This window comes from Podarcis tiliguerta (assembly GCF_965153285.1).
Source record: "Podarcis tiliguerta genome assembly, chromosome: 8".
NCBI classification, from domain to species: domain Eukaryota; kingdom Metazoa; phylum Chordata; class Lepidosauria; order Squamata; family Lacertidae; genus Podarcis; species Podarcis tiliguerta.
This window is the reverse complement of record NC_139541.1, coordinates 26,879,469-26,898,235: the sequence shown is the minus strand read 5'-3', so window position 1 is coordinate 26,898,235 and position 18,767 is coordinate 26,879,469. Positions and strand designations below refer to the sequence as shown.

At 50.7% G+C, this 18,767-nt stretch overlaps 1 protein-coding gene across 5 annotated transcripts in view; it reads left to right on the top strand.

Annotated features, from left to right (window-relative positions):
- Nucleotides 1-17,637, top strand: part of PHC2 (polyhomeotic homolog 2) — a 59,008-nt gene extending 41,371 nt beyond the window's left edge. For 4 of the 5 annotated variants that reach the window (XM_083452104.1, XM_083452103.1, XM_083452106.1 and 1 more), the window contains 6 exons: nucleotides 10,789-10,997; nucleotides 12,085-12,220; nucleotides 12,856-12,970; nucleotides 13,648-13,789; nucleotides 15,059-15,350; nucleotides 16,323-17,637. In XM_083452104.1, coding sequence (XP_083308230.1) covers nucleotides 10,789-10,997; nucleotides 12,085-12,220; nucleotides 12,856-12,970; nucleotides 13,648-13,789; nucleotides 15,059-15,350; nucleotides 16,323-16,477 — 1,049 coding nt within the window. In that variant the 3' untranslated portion in view covers nucleotides 16,478-17,637. Of the gene's footprint in view, nucleotides 1-10,788; nucleotides 10,998-11,813; nucleotides 11,970-12,084; nucleotides 12,221-12,855; nucleotides 12,971-13,647; nucleotides 13,790-15,058; nucleotides 15,351-16,322 lie in introns of all 5 variants that reach the window. The other variant, XM_083452102.1, reaches the window with a different exon arrangement.
- The last annotated feature ends 1,130 nt before the right edge of the window (nucleotides 17,638-18,767 follow it).

Below are 18,767 nucleotides of genomic sequence, written 5' to 3'. Positions count from 1 at the left end.
TACTTTCCCCTTTAGGAGGGGCTGTTGTGGTTGTTGAGGTTGGGCACTGGAATAATCCGGAGGCAGGAAGGCATGGTAGGAAATATAGCCTGATGCCATCATGTTGGGAAAGTACCAGTAAGTCTGGCCAAATCTTTTCTCCCCTTCTGAAATTCAGCTCTCAAATGATGGGAAATGAATTCAATCTATATTGCTTCACCATCAACCTGTAAGTGTGTTGCATGTCTGTTTTTAAATAAAAGTGGGCTAAGCATGGGTTTAAGGAATCTTTGCAGCCGCCGCCGCCACCCTGCCCTCCCCCCAGGCTTGCAGTTTGCAGCATGATTACTCAGGGGCAAGCCCCACTGAACTTCTTGAATCAGATCTGGCTGTATGGCTAAGCCACGGGGTACTTAAACTGCACATTAATCCCACTGATTCCCAAGGGAACTGAGGGCTGGCCTGTCCAGTTAGAAGAAGCATGCACGAGCTCCTGTTTTGCGGTTGAGGGTGGCAGCTGATTTCAGCCAGTTGGGGATGGGTCCTGATTTTGGTGAGACTGCAGACTGAGGGCAGCAGCAGAGCCAAAGCTGGGCGCAAGCTGCCCAGGAAACATGTGCAGGAGGTGGGCTCTCAGCTTAGCTCTCCAGAGTTGTGGAGTCTAGCGCTACCTCTGCCAATCCACAAGACATTAACAGTACAATCCTGTTTTCTTGGAAGCAAGTCCTGTCGAGTATAGTGGGGTTTGATCCCAGGATTCCAGACTTGGAATGCCTTGTGGAGGGCACTCGGGGTCTCTCCTGTGTCTTACAATGAGTGTGAGAGAGTTTAGCCCCCTAAATTTAATTCTCCATTGCAGGGCTGGGAGACTTGTGGAAAACTGCCTTGGTCTATCTAGCTCAATATTGTCTGCACTGATTGACAGCAGTGGCTCTCCATGGTTTCAGGCAGGAGTCTTTCCCAGTTCTACCTGGAGGTGCCATTAAATTGGGACCTTTTGCATACATGGCAATGTTCTACCACTAAGCTACATGCATTTACCTGTGCTGGACACACACCCAACCCCCACCATCCTTGACTATTGAGCATGCTGGTCAGGAGCCTGGATGCAACATCTGCAGGGCCACAGGTTTCCCTCCCTTGCTCTGCTGAAGGTTTAATGCGATGTTAGCCGCTTTGGAGTACAAGTGGGCCTTTGGTGGTTCATTGATAGATTGATTGTTTGTTTGTGGCCTTTGGTGGTTCATTGATAGATTGTTTGTTTGTTGTTAAAAAAGCTCAAAGCGGTTTGCAAAGAGAAAAAAGTTTCAGTCAGTTGACTTGTTAAATGCTACCAAACAACAGTTGCGTTCTCTGAAGCACAGTTGGATCGCAAAAAAGAATATTGCTTTATAAATATTTCAGTCGAACTATGCTTTCCCTCACTGCAGCCATAAAATTGGTTAGCTGCTGTTGTGAAACCAAGCAACTTTTTTTAAAATAAAAAAATGAAATGAATTATTGCACTTTCCAGAAAAGTTTGATTACGTAGATTTATGTAATTTGGCTGACTAGCTCTTCCCATTGACTTCTGTCAACAGTCATTTAGCTGTTTGTTTGTCTTTTTAAAAGGCAGAAGTAAGGCAGAGCGGTGGCAAATCTTTGAAAACAAAAGGCGCTTTTGCTGACAAGGCAGCAAGCTGATTGGGAAGGGCACAGTTGCTCAATGGTTAGAGCACCTGCTCTCCATGCAGAAGGTCCCAGGTTCAATCCCCAATGGCAATATCTTCAGTTAGGACTGGGAAAGATTTAATGCCCGAAATTCCAGAGAGCTGCTGTTAGTCAATGCCTGCAATACTGAGCTAGATGGACCAGTGGCCTGGCTCACTTTCCTAAGTCCAGTTATCATTTGCACCAGTGTTTTGCGGAAACTTTTGCAATAGTTGACCTCATTCAAACTGGAGCGGATTGCTGGCCTTGCCACTGTTGCTTTAGGTGACTTGTAGGTCTAAATGCATATTGAAAAAATAAGAAGGCCATTAATAAAGTTGGTCCAATCACAGGTCCCTCTAGCCCACAAGTGAATGCAGTCCTCCAGAGGTTGTTTTTGTTAAGCCTCCAGACAGCTTGCCCACACCTGACTCTATAGCCTGTGGGGTTTTAATTTCATTTTAAATATATTGTTTTTTATATTCTTAACTCTCTTTGGTTATTTTATGCATAAACTTCCTTGAGCTGGAGGTTTGGAAGGCGATTTATAAATTAATGGTAATAATGATGAGCCTTGACTTTTTTGCCATGCTGGGCAAGCCTGATGGGAGTCAGCCAACACGTGGTGGAAGGCCACAGGTTAGGCACAAGAAACCTGGCTATCAAGGTCGCCTAATGATGTTTGCACCTCTGTTTTTAAATGTTTTAATAGGTGCAGCTTGGCTCACTTCCTTGAGCCATACAGGTGGGCTATGTGTAAAATGGGGCCACAGAGAAACCAGGGGCGGGGTTGTGGCATGCCCTCCATCATCCTAAAGTACAAAAATAAACGGAACTTGCTTACTCCTTTGCAAAAGCCCAGTTGTGACTGAGCATGCTCAGTAGCTGCAGAATGTTGGAAAAGAAAGGCAGGAGTGGGATTCTCGGATTCTGCGGGGAGGAATGGCTGGCTGGGACCCAGAAATGGAGCACTCCTGTTCAGAAAGGGTTGGCTACGCTGCTGTACTCCCACTGCAAATGAGCTGTGCTTTCTAAACAAAGCAGCTGCCTAAGGAGCTTGTGATAACAGCACTTCAGCTGGGTACCATCTCCAAGGACACTTCCCTGGAGTGGCTGGCGCATGACTCATTTCTTATGCAGCAGGTTGGCAGCCAGACATCCCCTGGCTGAAAGGGGACCCTAAGTTGACAACCTCGGCTGAGAACAGACAAAGGGTTTTAAAACATTCTGTCCCTGCCATCACCCAAACTTGGGAAGCTGCCTTTTATTATGAGTCAGGCCACTGGTTCACCCAGCTCAGTATTACCTGCGCTGACTGGCAGGGTTTTGCTGGCAAGAGTCCTACATGGAGACATCAGGAATTGAACCTGAGACCTTCGGTGTGCAAAGCAGGTGCTCTGCCACTGAGCTACAGACCTTCCCTTAAAATCAAGCCAAGATTCTAGTCCTCGTGGTTCTGATTGAAATAGGAACAAAAAGAGCTTCCTTGTAGCAGGTCATACCATTGGTCCATCCAGCTCATGAATGTCTACAGTACACAGTGACTGGCAGCAGTGCTCTTTCCTGGAGGGGTCTGTTCCAGCCCTACCTGGAGAAGCTAGGGATTGAATCCAGGACTCTGCATGAAAATCAAATGCCTCCTTAACCACTGAGCTGTGGTTCTCCCCTGGTCTCCGATATTCCCCTGCCTCTGTTTTATCTCCAGTACAAAGGATATTTGAATATAGCCCTTTTATGGGTGGTGCAGGGTAATGAATGTGTTTCAGCACAAAGATAGGGGTTTTGCTTTAATCTTTGGGATTACAAGCATTGTGATAGGATATTAGTGATTTTGTTTTGGGGTAAATATTTTTAAGTTTCATTTTATAATGTGTATATTAAGCAGAACACTGATAACAACAGGTGAAAATTGGAGGAAGAATAATAATAATAAAGCTGTGAAAGAGGCACACAGAATGAATACAGTTGCACATGGGTTAAAATAACAAGTAGGGAATATTAGTGTTATTTAATTACCAAGTGCGGTTTCAGATTGGCCAGGCTTGTGACGAAGGTTGTTTCAAAAACAATGGTTCTGCTGTAATAAAAGAATGCTAAATTATATGAAACGAGTCCAGAGGGTTCTAGCCCTCATCATCCAACAGGCTGCAATAAAGGAATGCCGGATCACCTAGAAAGCGAACGGAGGTTCTAGTCCTTGCCGAAATCTCAAATTACGTGCAGTTTTCTGCATTATACCTGTAATTGTTTGTGTTCCTGGTGCGCATAAGTGGAAAGAGGAAGAGAACTGTCAGATCGCAGAAGGAACATGTGAAAATAAGCTGTTTTCTGTTTTTGCATGGCGAAAGGGGAGGGGCAAGGAGATTATTTGGCACATGGGTAGGACGGCCTGAGTTTCCAAAGCCTGGGCTGAGTTGAGGAGGTTTTAAAATAGCCACTTGGAATGCTCCTTCTGGTGGCCTGGATGGTGCTGGCAGCTCCCTTCCGTGCGGGGAGAATTCCAGCCAGGGTTTCTGTGCCACCCTTTTCCTGTGGCAGAAGGAGAGAGCTCATCTCAGCACTGAAGCTGTGCCTGATGCATCTCCCCCCCCCCCCAACCAAGCGCCTTCCCTCCCCTATGAGGGAGGAGCAGCTTTCTGGGAGGACTGGCTGGCCTCCCAGCAAGCTGGCTGGCAGGGAGACAAGAGAGAGAGCTTTCTTGAGGTCTGGCCATCCTACTGGCTGCCCCCTTGTTGCAGATCCTGTGGGGATGAGCCAGGCAAGAAGACCTGATGCCTTTGCTCAGGGGGTTGGGAGAAACCCAACTTTGAGCCCTGGGTTTCACAGTCCCTTGTTTGATGCCTTGGAGCCTGCCTGCGCTCTCCTGAGCTTCTCCTCTTCCTCCAGCAGCTGCTGTCTTCCCCGCCTGCCCCTCTTGTGTGTTCATGCGCCCCCTGCGCGCCATGTGCCTGCTCTGCGCTGTTTTCCCGATCCTGCTTGCGCAGCTGGGGAAGAGGCGTTTGGGCGCTCTCTGGAGAGGTGCTCCAGTTTCACACTGCAGTCATGCACTGTCAGGTGGTTCCCATGCCTGTTCCCATTATGAAATGGGGGGGGGGGGGAGGAAGAGTGGACTGTTGCTCCTCTCTCTCCCCACCCCCTTCCTCTAACCCCAGTCGCATGTCCTTTGTGATTGATTGGCAGGAGCTCCGGAATGGACAGCAGGTGGCGCTCTTCCATGCTGTGCATTGTTCACTTGTGGGACATAGGAAGCTGCCATATGTGAGAGTCGGACCGTTATGACCCATTTATCTCAGCATTGTCTACACTGCCTGCGCTGGCAGTGGCTCTTTGGGTTTTCAGGAGATTCACAGTCATACTTGAAGATGCCGTTTGGGGATTGAACTTGGGAAAAGCGGCTGCTGCTTCCCCTACCAAAAAAATGGCCAGGGTCTAATTTTCAAAGTTCCGATTAAATGGCTGATTTAAACTTGGAAACTGCAGTATATGAAGCTCAGTCCATCGTGGTCCATCTAGTTCAGTATTTGCTACACTGACTGGTAGCAGCTCTCCAGGATTTCAGGCAGGGAAAATTTGTCGGCCCAAAGAATGACCCTGGGACCTTCTTTATGCAACGTGTCTACTCGACCACTGAGCAAAGGCCCTTAAAAATAAAGCCAAGTTTCCAGTCCTCATTTTTCTGAATAAAGGGCTGTTTTAAGTGGGTTGAGGCCTTCTACTGAGTCACACCTTTGGTCATCTAGATCAGGGTTTCCCAAACTTGGGTCTCCAGCTGTTTTTGGATTACAGTTCCCATCTCTGATGACTGGTCCTGGTAGCTAGGGATGGTGGGAGTTGTAGTCCAAAAAAAGCTGGAGACTCAAGTTTGGGAAATCCTGGTATAGATCAGTGTTGCCTGCATGGATTAGCAGCAGCTCTCCATGCATCCAGGCAAGGGTCTCTTCCAGATATAGCTGGATACACCTCTAGGATCTTCTGCAGGCAAGACAGGTGTCACAGCCTTTTCTAAAAGGGGCATCAGGCCAGTTCTTTGAAGCCTGCAACCAACTGCGACCCAATTTTCACTTCCTAGTGCAGCACCAAGGGATGCATCCCCTGCCGGTGCTACTCAGAGTAGGCCCATTGCCTGCTGAAGGCAGCCGGTGTGACCTGTGTTCATTAATATGAATTTGGTTTGCACTGTTTGCTGCCGGGGGGGGGGGGCGCCCTCCTGCCTTCCCCAGCAAATGACACTGCAAGGGAATGTTCAGAAGCTGAGCTGCCAACTAGAAATACACCGCAGTGGCCTTGGATTCCCCTAAATATTTGTCCTGCTCAAATGAGAAGCAATCTGTTGACCTCTCGCTTGACAGTGCGAGTTGACCTGCGACTTGGCAGTTGTGCCCTCTGCCTCGAATACTAGACCAGGTCATCTGGGATGGCTGCTCAATCATGTGAGCATCTCCTCCTCAGCTGTTTCCTGCCATAGGAAAGGACCCCTTTGTTTCTTAAGGCTCCCTTCTCATAGAGAAATTGTGTGTGGAGGGAGAAGTTCTCTCTCTGTCATAATACTAAAACGTGGGGCAATCCAACGAAGCTGAATGCTGGTGGGTTCAGGGCAGAGTTAAACTGTGGAACTTATCGCCCATGGATTTGTCTAGCGGTGGCCAGTGTTAGAAACTCAGATATATAAGCCAATCACCATAGGGTACCTTAAACCTATGTTGCGTTTACCACAATGGAATGTCTAGGCGCCGTTTTGTTTTTACAGTGGAGTTTTGTTGTTGTTGTTACTCATTTCTGTGCCTCTGTGCCACTTTATATTTTATAAAGTACAAATCTCAAAGCGGGTTGCAATGCCTTCAAACATCAAACAATCCAGGATAAAACAAATTCAAGCTTCAATGAGAATATTTCAGATCCTTCTCTAAGTGACATTTTGCTTTCCCCAGTCACCAGCCTGGCATCCAGAGATCTCCACACGGTCGCAGTTAGTCCTGTGCCAGTCGCAAAATGATTTCTAACACGGCCAGTGGCTGCTCTGCCTCCACTCTTGGAGGAGGCAACCTGCCTCTGAATACCAGTTTCTTGGAATCGCAAGCAGAGAGAGCCCTTTTATATGCAGAAGTATGTTCTGTCCCACTGAACATACCGTTACCCTAAATATGAAGTCAGCTTCCAGTCTTTCTCATTCATTCAGCTCAGTGTTGTCTGCACAGACTGGCAGTAATCGGTCTCCAGGGTTTCAGGCAGGCTTTTCTTCCAGTGCTACCTGGGAGATGCTGCCGTTGGGGGATGACCTTTTGCTCTTGTCAGTGAGTTACGGTCCTTTTCTTTCAACATAACGCAGGGTCATAGCTTTGAACGTTTCCCTTTTTTAATGGGAAATTCCCTTATTCTGAATAGGAATCCTCGCAAGAAAAGGGAAAAGTTGACAGCTATGCGCAGGGTTCTAGTCCTCATGGTGTTGAATAAATAGCTGATTTAAACAGGAGCATAGGAAGCATGCCTTGTGCCGAGTCAGAATACTGGCTCCTGCCAGCCAAATCTCTTATCAGAAGCTAACAAAGCATTTTGGACGTCGGGCAGAACCCCCAAATTAAAATGAGGCCGGTTTGAGTTTTGCCACTGTGGTACCATTTGACACCCCTGCTCATCCGCCAGCGGCTGGATTGTATGCCGTCAGAAGCGGCTGCGTTTCCCCCTTTGTTGGGTCTCGGCGCGGCAACTCCCAGCATGCCTTGCTTTGAATCCTTGGCGCCGCGTGCGAAGCACATCCTCCAGGGTGGTTAATATTTAATGCGGTGCTGGCTGGGCGAACGGACCGCAGTCTAGGAAATCAAGAGAGAGAGAGAGAGAGAGAGAGAGAGAGAGAGAGAGAGAGCAAATCCCAGAGTCTCTGAGGAGGTGGCATTGAAAGGGGTCTGGAGTGGGAGGTGGGGAAGAAATGGTTTTGTCTCTCGGCTGCGCCTCAGCAGCCAAGGATTATGGACCCTCTTGTGTGGGGGTGCTGGCGGGGGGTGGGTGGGGCCGGCAGCTGTGGTGTGCAGAGTGCTTTGGCACTCCAAATGATGTCATCCGGGCAAAGCTGCGACTCTGGTCATCCCCCGAAATCGAAGTTGACACGCAGATTAAAAACGGGGGCCCGGATTCTGCTTCAAGAGAGAGCGAGAAAGAGCATAAAACTGAGCGTTCCTTGTTCATTTTATGGCTCGGTTTCGTGTATTCTGCTCTTGCCCTTCTTGGGAGGGGCAGCAAGTTGCGTGGGACAGTTTCCAGCAGCCGTTAGGATCTTTTGAAAAGGAAAAATATATAAAGTGCTGGAGAGGTGGAGCTGGCTTTTGTTCATTGTTCCACCTTCTGTATTTCTCACGTAAAAAGCCTTGGCTTATGGGTGGTTGCGGTTAGGATTCTGGTAGCATAATTGGACATGAAAAAGGAGATGTGGAGAAGATTGGGGTGGGGAAGCAAAGTGATACAGGAGGGGAATAACCACAGGAAAACATTTTTTTTCTTTGGCACAACATGAGGCCTAGGAACTTGATGCGTTGACATAAGGATTCTCAAAACATTCAGGAGTCCAGGATCCGTGTGCTTCCAGTGTGTAAAGTAGCCCTGGGTTGTGTATGCGCTTTGCCAGTTGCCTGTAGGTTGTTTGAGAGAGCCATGCGATCGTGCCGGAGTTTGCAGTTGATAGAATCATAGGATTGTAGAGTCGGAAGGGACTCCAAGGCTCTTCTAGTCCAGCCCCCTGCAATGATGTGTTGCGCAGGTGCGTTGGCTAGAGCAGTGTGTGGGTTGCTAGTTCTGTCCACACAGTCCCTGGGATTCAGCCGCTTCCTGCCACTTCAAAACTTTAATGTGGCCTTCCCGAGCCTCCTCTCTCTCCCCATACTGTGTTCTGGACTACAACTCCCATCATCCTGTGCTGGCTGAGGCAGATGGGAGTTATAGTCCAAAGCAGGGGTAAGCAAGCTTTTTCGGCGGGGGGCCGGTCCACTGTCCCTCAGACCTTGTGGGGGGCCGGACTAGATTTTGAAAAATAAATAAAAAATGAATGAATTCCTATGCCCCACAAATAACCCAGAGATGCGTTTTTAATAAAAGGACACATTCTACTCATGTACAAATACGCTCATTCCCGGACTGTCTGCGGGCCGGATTTAGAAGGTGATTGGTCCGGATTCGGCCCCCGGGCCTCAGTTTGTCTACCCATGGTCCAAAGCATCTGGAGGGCTGGGAGTTCAGTTGTGGGGGCAGCGAGCTGCTCTGTACCTTTGACAAGGAGCCCTTCTCAGATGGACTTACCTGCCAAAGAATTTCTCAGTGTTACAGAAGATTCTGGGGCATCAGTGTACACCCAGTTTGTGCAAGGCATCAGCCTGGTCTGGGCCAAATGGTCATTAACTGTGATTCCTGTGTTGCGGGAAGTTGGGTAGATGGCTCCTGGGGTCCCTTCCAATTTGATCATGCTGTCAGTAATAGCATCACGTCTCTGATTTTCATTTCTTCAACAGACCGTGTGTGTGTCGTAAGGGGTTCTTGGAAACCCATCCAGATTTACAGACAGCCTAATTTTTTGCTGAAAGGTTATTTAGTTACTGAGGGGTTTTTTTGCCGTTTCCTTAGTGGAGGAGGGTGGGATGTTGATCTTTAATTTGGTACAATGTGGCAAAGTGACTTGTACATCCCTCCCCCAAAAAATTCTCAATGCAAAGGTCCAAGGATTCGTAATTAAAAATAAACAAATCACCAATTTTCACCTTTCAAACTTTGCAACTCTTTATTTCTTGGGTGAGGAGCGATGGGAGCATTTAGGCAACCAGAGTGATACATAAATGGAAACCTTTTAGCTACAAATTAAAACTAGCATAATATCCCAGTTGGATAAAAGGGTCTTCACCACAAGTGTCTACCTGCTGGCTTTCTAAACTTGTTTTAAATGTATTTTTGGGGTGGGGGGGTGGGGAAGCAGGTGTTAAAACTTTTAACTCCTAGTATCTGATTGTAGTCAGTCCGGGCTAGACCCCCACCCACTGAATCTTTTCTACAGTCTCAGAATTATTGCATTTTGATAGGGTGCACTTGTAATGTCCAATTCTCAGGCCCCCCACCCCCAGTGCTTAGACTCCAAAGTGGTTTCAGAGTCTGGGAAGGGCTATACCACTTGGCACCTGTTGACAGAACGAGGAAAGCAGAGTAGGCACCTATGCCAGGCAGGGCCCTTGTCTTAGCCCCACCCCCCACCCCGCAGTTGTTAGCAGTTTTGGGGGTATTGGATGAGAGCCTGAGTCCCCCACAAACCCCCCACTCCACAACTCTTTTTGCAAATTGCAGAGGAATAACTTAAAAAGGGGCAATAGCATATTTCTCCTCCTATCATAGTTGCTAGGGGATGTATGTGGGCTTTTCTGGGTATATTGTTATATTCTCTGTTGTGTTGCTGTTTTGTCACGTTGTTATGAAATCGCTTTTGCCCTTAGCACCCCCGTTTCCATTCTCCGCGAGCTGCTTTGAGTGCAGCTTCCCCCCCACAGCAAAGCACCAGGAGCATAAAATTGCAGCCGTGGCAGCTCTCTGGTGCAGCCCCCTCCAGAATCTGGCGTTCGGGACTGGAGGTGGCAAACTCCCTTGGGGTGTATTTGTAGAAGCCTGGGACAGAAAGTCTAGGAATCATGGCCGAGAGTGGATTGTATGTAGTTTGGCCACTCGCCTCCCGCATGCCACACACAAGTCTTTCCCAGGCTCCTGTGCCTATTGGAAAGAGGAGGGCATGGATTTAAAGCCAGGGGTCTGCGAGCGTCAGAGTTGGCGTCCCCCTGCCTGGGGCACGCCGGGTCCTCTGTGCCAGTTCTTCTGCTCCAAACTGCCTGGCAGACTCTTTCTCTGTGTGTGTGTGTGTGCTCCTCCTTCCTTCCACAACCCTCTCTGTGTGTGCTCCACGCAGAGGTTGGAAGGGGGGGGCAGGCGTCCCATGCGGCTTGGAGCAGGAGCAAGTCAGCTGTATGGTAATGGGCAGAGCGGGCGGTTGGGGAGGGCGTCGGAGGGGCAGGGCCGGTGGTCCAGCCTCCTTGGTGCCTCTGCCTTTGTCTCGGCTTGCCTGTCACGCTCGGCTTCCCTCCTCTCCCTCCTTCTCCCATGCAGAGGCCGGCCGGGACAGCCTCCGCCGCACGCCTCCGGACACCCCCGGCAGCCCCGGCATGACATCGGGGAACAACGGCAGCTCTGCCTCCACCGTCGCCGGCGCCCCTCAGAACGGTGAGAACAAGCCGCCCCAAGCCATTGTGAAGCCGCAGATCCTGACCCACGTCATCGAGGGGTTCGTGATCCAGGAGGGGGCTGAGCCGTTCCCGGTAGGTAGCCAGCAAACCTGGCGGGGGTGTGTGTTGAGTTGGGGGTGGGGGAGCCCCAGGGTACTGCATGGGTAGGTGTTGGTGGGCTGCCCTTGTTGTGGGGCTTTGGGAAGGGTGGGCATTGAAATCCCATTGCAAGAAAACTTGAGGGTTGTGCTTGGGCACGTGCAGAAGGCAAAGGGTTTCACCCATCCATACCCTGGCGTTTCTGTTTTCACAAAGGCTGTGGGGGGGAGAGTGAACTTGGCTGGGACTGGAGGGGGCAGAGAAACTGGTTGGAGCACCGGGGAGGGGGGGGGGGATCTGGTTTACATGGTTGGGGTGATGCAAGGGAGCCCAGGGTCCCTCCTCGCAATATAAAATCTTACCAAGTCCCAAGCGCATTTCAAGTGCTGCGATGCCACTTGAAGCAGCCGTGGCTTCCACCAAATAATTAGAGGAGCCGTAGTTTGTTACAGGTGCTGCAAGTTGTAGGGGAGACCCCCTTATCCTCCCTTCCCAGCTACAGTTCCCAGAGTTCCCTGGGAAGAGCTATTGATTCTTAAACCACTCCAAAAATTGTAGCTCTGGGAGGGAAATACGGGGTCTTTCAACAATTCTTAACAAACGGCACATCCCAGGATTCTTTTGGGGGGGAGGGGTATTCAAGGTGGCACCGTAGCGCTTTAAATGTGTCGTGTGGAATGTGGCCTCCGAATGCGCTGTTCAGAGATTCCTGCCCAGCCGGGCCAAATCCACCCACCCACAGCCCTGCGCTCCCCTTTCTGGCGCTCTTGTTTCCAAGGTGCATATAGCCAAGCGTTTCTCCCGCTGCAGCTGTCAGTCGAGCGTCCGCCCTCCCCTCGTCCTGCGGGGCCAAGGCCACCCGGGTCTCCCTGGAAGAAGAGAAGGGGGAGGGGGCTGCCTTCCAAGCTGCCTTTCGCCGACTCCCTTGTCGAAGCACCTCCCTCGCCCATCTCTCCTTCGCTGGAGGTTTGTAGAACAGAGGTTTGGATGGCCATCCGGCAGTGTTCGATTCCAGGGGGTTGGACTAGATGACGCTCGGGGGGTCCCCTTCCTGCTCGACGTGACTGTGGTTCTTTGCCAGGTGGGGCGCTCTTCGCTGCTGGTGGGGAGCCTCAAGCAGAAGTATGCCCAGGACCTCCTGGCCGAGAAACCCCAGCACCAGGACAACAACACAACCACCACCACCGACTCCGAAATGGAGGACCCCTATCTACAAGGTAGGCCCAGCGGAAAGCCTAGGTAAGCAGAGAGAGAGAGAGGGAGCTGGAGCATGTGCAGAGTGCCTTTCACTTGCTCCCTCAAGGAGCATTCGGGATTGATGGGGCAGCTTCCCAGCAGAGAGGTGTCGTATCAAAACGTGCAGAAAAGCAGAACAAATATTTGGCACAACCCTCTTCTGCAAAGGTGGAGAACCTGTGGATGTTTCTGGGCTCATAAGAGCACCAGAAGAGGCTGCTGGATGAGCCTGTTCTCACAGTGGCTGACCAGTTGCCCCAGGGGGAAGCCAGACTGGGAGAGTCCCTTGTCTAAAACCCTTGAGAAACGCTGCTGGTCTGTGCAGGCAATAGTTAGCTGGAGGGAGAAAGGGTCTGCAGTTCCTGACGTTCCTGTGATGGGAGCCACATCTGGTGGCCGCAGGTTCCGCAGGTACCTGGCTGGAAAAACAGCAATCGACTGCTGGGGGTTGGGCTAGATGACCCCTGGGGTCCCCATCCGGTTCTGCCATTCTGTGGTTAAGAGGTGCCTGATCCAGCAGGGCTTCTTAAATGTGGGTGCAAGGGTTTGGGGGGCTTTGCTGCCTTTTGTTGCTTTGAGGTGAGGGGTCCTAAAAAACTCTGCTCTCCTTCCCCAGAATCCAAAGACGACGGATCACCCCCGAAGCTGAAATGCGAGCTCTGCGGCCGCCTTGACTTTGCCTACAAGTTCAAGCGGTCAAAGCGGTTCTGCTCCATGGCCTGCGCAAAGAGGTACCTCCCTGGCAGAACCGTCTGCCTGCCCTTCTCCTTGAAGGGGCCGTAGCTCAGGGCAAAGCAGCTGCCTTGCTTGCGGAAGGTCCTGATAGCATCTCCAGGCTGGCAGCTCTAGGAATCTCCCCTGCCTGAAAACCCAGAGAGCCACTGCCAGCCAGAGTAGGCAGTGTTGAGCTAAATGAACCCAGGGTTTGACTCCATTATAAAGCGTATTCCCACGTTCCACAAATTTTGTGCTGGGTAGCAGCGGAGAAGCTTTTATATAGCTGATTACTCTACACACAGACACTGGGCTGCACTGCTTTTATCGTCTGTATTTTAACATGGTTGCTTTTTATAGTGTTGTGGTGCTGTTTGGGTCTGATTACTTTCTAGAAATTATTAATATTATTAATTGGATTTAAATTCCATCCTATACCCGGAATTCTCAGAGCTATTCACAGAACGAAATAAAAACATAAAACCACAAAATATACCATCAAAATAAAAACAACAACCCACTAAAATACCTTGTATGTTTTTAAGCTTTTTGTATTTTGCCCAGTGTTGTTTTAATTTGCGAGTTGGCGGGGTGGGAGAAGGAGGGATAGAAATAAAAACAATCATAATTCATAATACAAGGTTGGAACGTTGGCCACACACAGGCTTTGACCAACTCTCTCTCTCTCTCGCAGGTACAACGTGGGTTGCACAAAGCGTGTGGGGCTCTTCCACCCAGACCGCAGCAAGCTTCAGAAGCCCAACACGCCTCCACACGGCCGGCGTCGGACCTGCAAGGGCTCCCTTCCCCCTCTCAGCAAAGAGAACAAGAAGCAGGTAAGAGCCTTCTGGGGTTATCCAGGGGCAAGGAACTTTTTTGCACAGCGGAGGAGAAATTTGGGAGCATCAGGTATCTCTTTGTGTCTCCCTCCAGTGCACCTGCCACAGGCCCAAGAGGAGCACAGTGCATGGTTTTATCTTTCTTCTTCCCCAGAGTCCTCAGTTTCCGACCTCTAAAATGGGCCCAATTGGGGTCCTGCATGGAGGAACTGCCACATTTAATCCCCTCCTCAAAACCCTAGGTTAGGCTGAGAAAAGGCAGTGGCTAAGTGCCCAAGGCCACACCCAGGAATCTTTATCCATGACCAAGTGGGGATTTGAACCCGGGTCTCATGGGCCACTTTCTCATGTTATCCTCACAGCAAGTGACTGTCTAAGAGGGGAAGCTAAGAGGCAGTGACTGGCCCAATGAGCTTCATGACCAATGAGTAGGGGACTTAAACCTAGTTCTTTCCCAGGTCCTAGTCCTGCACCCTAACCACTACACCACACTGTCCCCCCGGAACACGATAACAAATTGTTTGCTACACATGCTTGGAAGAAGAGTTCTCAGCTGCAGAGTGGACATTTGCTTTCAGGCGGTGCTGGGTTCATTTGTAATGATAATTTCTTAACTAAATTTTAATAATTGAAAGATCTCAAGAGTCAACTTCAGGGGAAAGGTATTATTCGTTGCATGTTAATCTGCCCATAATTTATACAGAGATCCAAGGGAAAGATTTCCTTGCTGATGTGTGGGAACAGGAATGCCCAGTTCAGTTTCTTCTGAGCTGTCTCAGAAGTTCTTTTCGCACAGTCTGCAAAAAAAAGATTACAAAAGGGAGACGATATTGCTAAAGCGGAGTTAGCCAATGGTTCCTCCCCTTTTTTCTTCAGCTAATGTTGCTGATGTTCGTTAATATTATTACTGCATTCGCATTTTGGTATATTGTAGTGTAATTTCGAAAAGTTTCTCAATTTTGTGGAATTAAGTAAATAATTCCCGTTGGGTTCTGAATAAACGCACAATGAATCGTTCCTGTTCTGTATTTTATTGTGTGGTTACCTTCCCCTCATAAGCTGTGCAGACTGCTATTCTATGATCTTGTGGAACCAAAGGGGGCAGTGGCTCCAAAGAAATTGAGGAGCCCAGGGAGTTAGCGCAGTAAACATACAGATGATGTAACTGAGCCTCCAGACAGCAGCTGCCGGCCAGAGGAGACAGCACTGGGCCGGATGGGGCAATAGCACAGCCTCCTAAAGTGGGGTGCTCCTCTGTGTTTGCAGGCGCCGGTATCGCTGCCCCCTGGATCGGGGCCCATTTCCGTCTCCGGGTCTCTGCAGCTGGCTCACGCGCAGGAGGACTCCAGCCGCTGCTCGGACAACTCCAGCTATGAAGAGCCCCTCTCGCCCCTCTCGGCCAGCTCCTCCGCCTCCCGCCGGCGCCAGGGCGAGCGCGACATGGAGCTGCCGGATGTGCACGTCCGAGACCTGGTGGGCATTGGGCACCACTTCCTGCCCAGCGAGCCCACCAAGTGGAACGTGGAGGACGTCTACGAGTTCATTCGGTCCTTGCCCGGTAAGGATTGGGGCCTTCCGCCTGCCTGCTTAGGAAGGGAACCTTGGAGCGGTCCAAGTTGGGCAGAAATGAGCCTGCCCCCCTCTCTCCCAATTCTCTGGTCTGGTGGGAAGCCCAATATTTTCCGGTGTTGCTACTTTGAGGAGGTTAAGGTTTAACTTAACTTGAGGAGTTAAGTTTATGGATGGATTTGATTTGGTTACGGAAATATCCCAGGGGTCATTTAGCCCTAACTACCCTGCATTTAGCCCTAACTACCCTGCACGCGGGTGGCGCTGTGGGTAAAAGCCTCAGCGCCTAGGGCTTGCCGATCGAAAGGTTGGGGTGGCGGGGTGCGCGGCGGGGTGCGCTCCCGTTGCTCGGTCCCAGCGCCTGCCAACCTAGCAGTTTGAAAGCACTCCTGGGTGCAAGTAGATAAATAGGGACCGCTTACTAGCGGGAAGGTAAACGGCGTTTCCGTGTGCGGCTCTAGCACGCTGGCCACGTGACCCGGAAGTGTCTCCGGACAGCGCTGGCCCCCGGCCTCTTGGGTGAGATGGGCGCACAACCCTAGAGTCTGGCAAGACTGGCCCGTATGGGCAGGTGTACCTTTACCTTTACCTTTACCCTGCATTGTGGGAACCACAGCTGAAGCATCGGCCATCCAACCTCGGCTTAGAAATCTCCAACCAAGGAGAGCTCACCAGCTTCCGAGGGAGTCTGTCCCACTGTTGGAACAGCTCTTGGCATTGAGAAGTTCTGACCGTTTTCTGGTGATGATTAAAAACATAATAAAACATTGAACATGGAAAACTCCCGACAGAGGGCTGTATTTCAGAACTCCTCTAAAAGTTGTGTCATTCTTAATCTGCTTGAAGTCAGATGAGAGGGCGTTCCACAGGGAGGGCGCCGCTGCTGAGAAGGTCCTCTGCCTGGTTCCCTGTATTCTCACTTTCTCGCAGTGATGGGGCTTTTCCTCTCCCCCTGCCGCAGGTTGCCAGGAGATTGCGGAGGAGTTCCGGGCGCAAGAGATCGACGGCCAGGCCCTGCTTCTCCTGAAGGAGGACCACCTCATGAGCGCCATGAACATCAAACTGGGCCCAGCCCTCAAAATCTACGCCCGCATCTGTATGCTGAAAGACTCCTAGAGGCCTTCAGGCCGGGGCGGGTGGGAGGCCCTGCTGGCAAACGGATGCTTTCTTCCTCGGAGGCTGGGCGGGGCTGGGAACAAAATGGACTCTGCTTTCTTCTGCCTCCCACTCTTCACAATGCAACTCCAGCACAGAGGCAACACCCCCAGCCTCCCTCGATGACAGGAGGGGCGTGGAGGCACCCCGATTCAGGTGGGATGTCCGTAAGCTAAAGCCGTTGCGGGGCTGTACATAAATATGTAGCATTAGCTTCCCCCCTGCAGCAATGGAGAGAGTCGTGCAACCTTGTTTTTTTAGTGGTGGGGGCGAGGACCCTCTTCCTCGCCCTGGAAGCTGCTTCTCCTGCGTCCCAGAGACCCCACCCCCCAGGATCGGACACACCTACTTGAAACCTCAAAAGCCAAACAGGACCATTGCCTTAAATTTTTTTGTAGGCGTGTGTGTGCGTGCGCGCGTGTGTGGTGCCGAGTAGTGCCCTGTTTTCTCCTCCCTCCCTGCACCCTTTCCTCTTCTGCTATATCTCTTCCCATGGCACAGCGGGGGAAGCAGCTGCCCTGATAGATCTCCTGGTTCCCGTGGGGGATCATGCAGGAGCAAAAGGGATCTCCGTCCAGTCTCGCGGGGGTGTATTGCTCCCCTCACACTGTTTTGCTTTGGTTTTTTTAAAACAATTTTTTTAAAAAAGGGGAGGAGTAAGTAGCCAAGCGCGAGTCGTGCAAACTGGCTGGCTGACGTCCAGGACTACTGGGGAGGCCTCTATTCTGATTTGGGACCAGGTCTGCAGCTGCCTTAAAAATTTAAATAAAAGGCCCTTTTGGCCCCTGCCACAAACACCTCACCCCCCCCCCCCGTTCTCCCCCTCCCATAATATCAAGGCAGGGCAGGAGGAGCCGGCTCTCTCCCTGGAAGATGGGGCTGGCCTCAGGATTGTCGAGAGTGGGCGGGCTTTTTCCTCGGGTGATCAGGAACTGCGGGGAGTGGGATTGCAGCTGAGCTGCACCCCCCTGCCCCTTTTGACGGTTTGTGTGTGGTGCCCCCCTTCTTCGTGCTGGCCACTCTCCACAGCCTCTGGGCTGCAAGCAAAAGGACTTTCTACTGTTGCCCCCCCCCCCCCTGTTTTTAATAAACGCCTTTTGGAATTAAAAAAAAAAGAAAAAGACGCCATGTATTTAAAAGGCTTCATTGCTATGGGGCTGGGTGGTTGGGGGCAGGTCCCGGGACATTTTAGCTTCCTAGGGCGGAGAACGTTCAGCTGGATTCTCCAGGTGAATCATAACGTCAAAACCATGGAGACAGACGAGAACTCACAAGGCGAAAGAAAGGACTTCTTCATGCAGCACGGAGTTCAACGGTGGGACTCGCTGCCACAGGAAGCGGTGATGGCTTGGACGGCTTCAAGAGAGGATTGGAAAATTTTGCAGTCGGAGGCAGCCGTGCTTCTGAATAGCTGTTGCTATTCAGGGGAGAGGACTCTTGTTCACGATCCTGCTTGCAGGTTTGCCCACTGTTGAGAGCAGGATGCTGGCCTGATCCAGTGGTACCCACCTTGTGTTGGCAAGACAGCATCCTCCTCACCTTGGGGCAGCAGTCTCTCTTAAGGAGCACTGGGGGATGTTGTGCCTAACTGCCCTCCAGTGCCTGCTCCCTCAGGGTTGGGGAGTCTCATTGGCTTTTAATGCGATTAGGATGAGAGGTGGTTCCTAAACTGCAGTCTGAAGCTTTTTCCCCCTTCATAGTTTTCATTTTCATCCCTTTTTTCCTCTCAGAGCTCAAGGTTATGTGCATGTTTTTCTGCCCTCGCAAACCCCGTGAGGTAGGAGAGGCTGAGAGATGGCGAGTGGTTCAGTGTCACCTGTGAGCTTTATGGCAGAGCCAGGAAACACTGGTTTCCAGGCAGATGCATGGCTGAAACGAGTTCTTCCTAGAGCAGTTTTCGGCTTGGTATTCGGACACTTGCAAAATGCATCCCATGCCTCTCACTTCTCCAGAGTGACTTTCCTTCCATCTGCCACCAGCTCTGGCACACACAAGGCTTTTCCTCAGTTGCTCAAGCGTAATTTCTGTCACCTCAGGATGCTGGGAACTTAAGTTCTTAAAAGACACTTGTTTCAGCAGTGGCTGGCAGGCAGAATGGCTACTTTTTCCACCTTCGGAGGCAGTTCCTGGGACCACATGGGGAGAATTGCCTGTGGGAAATCTTCAAGCAGGACCTGAACGCATCTAGCTGGCCACAGGGAGCTGGATTAAGTGGGCTTTCTGTAAATCTTTAGCAAAACTAAAGTACTTC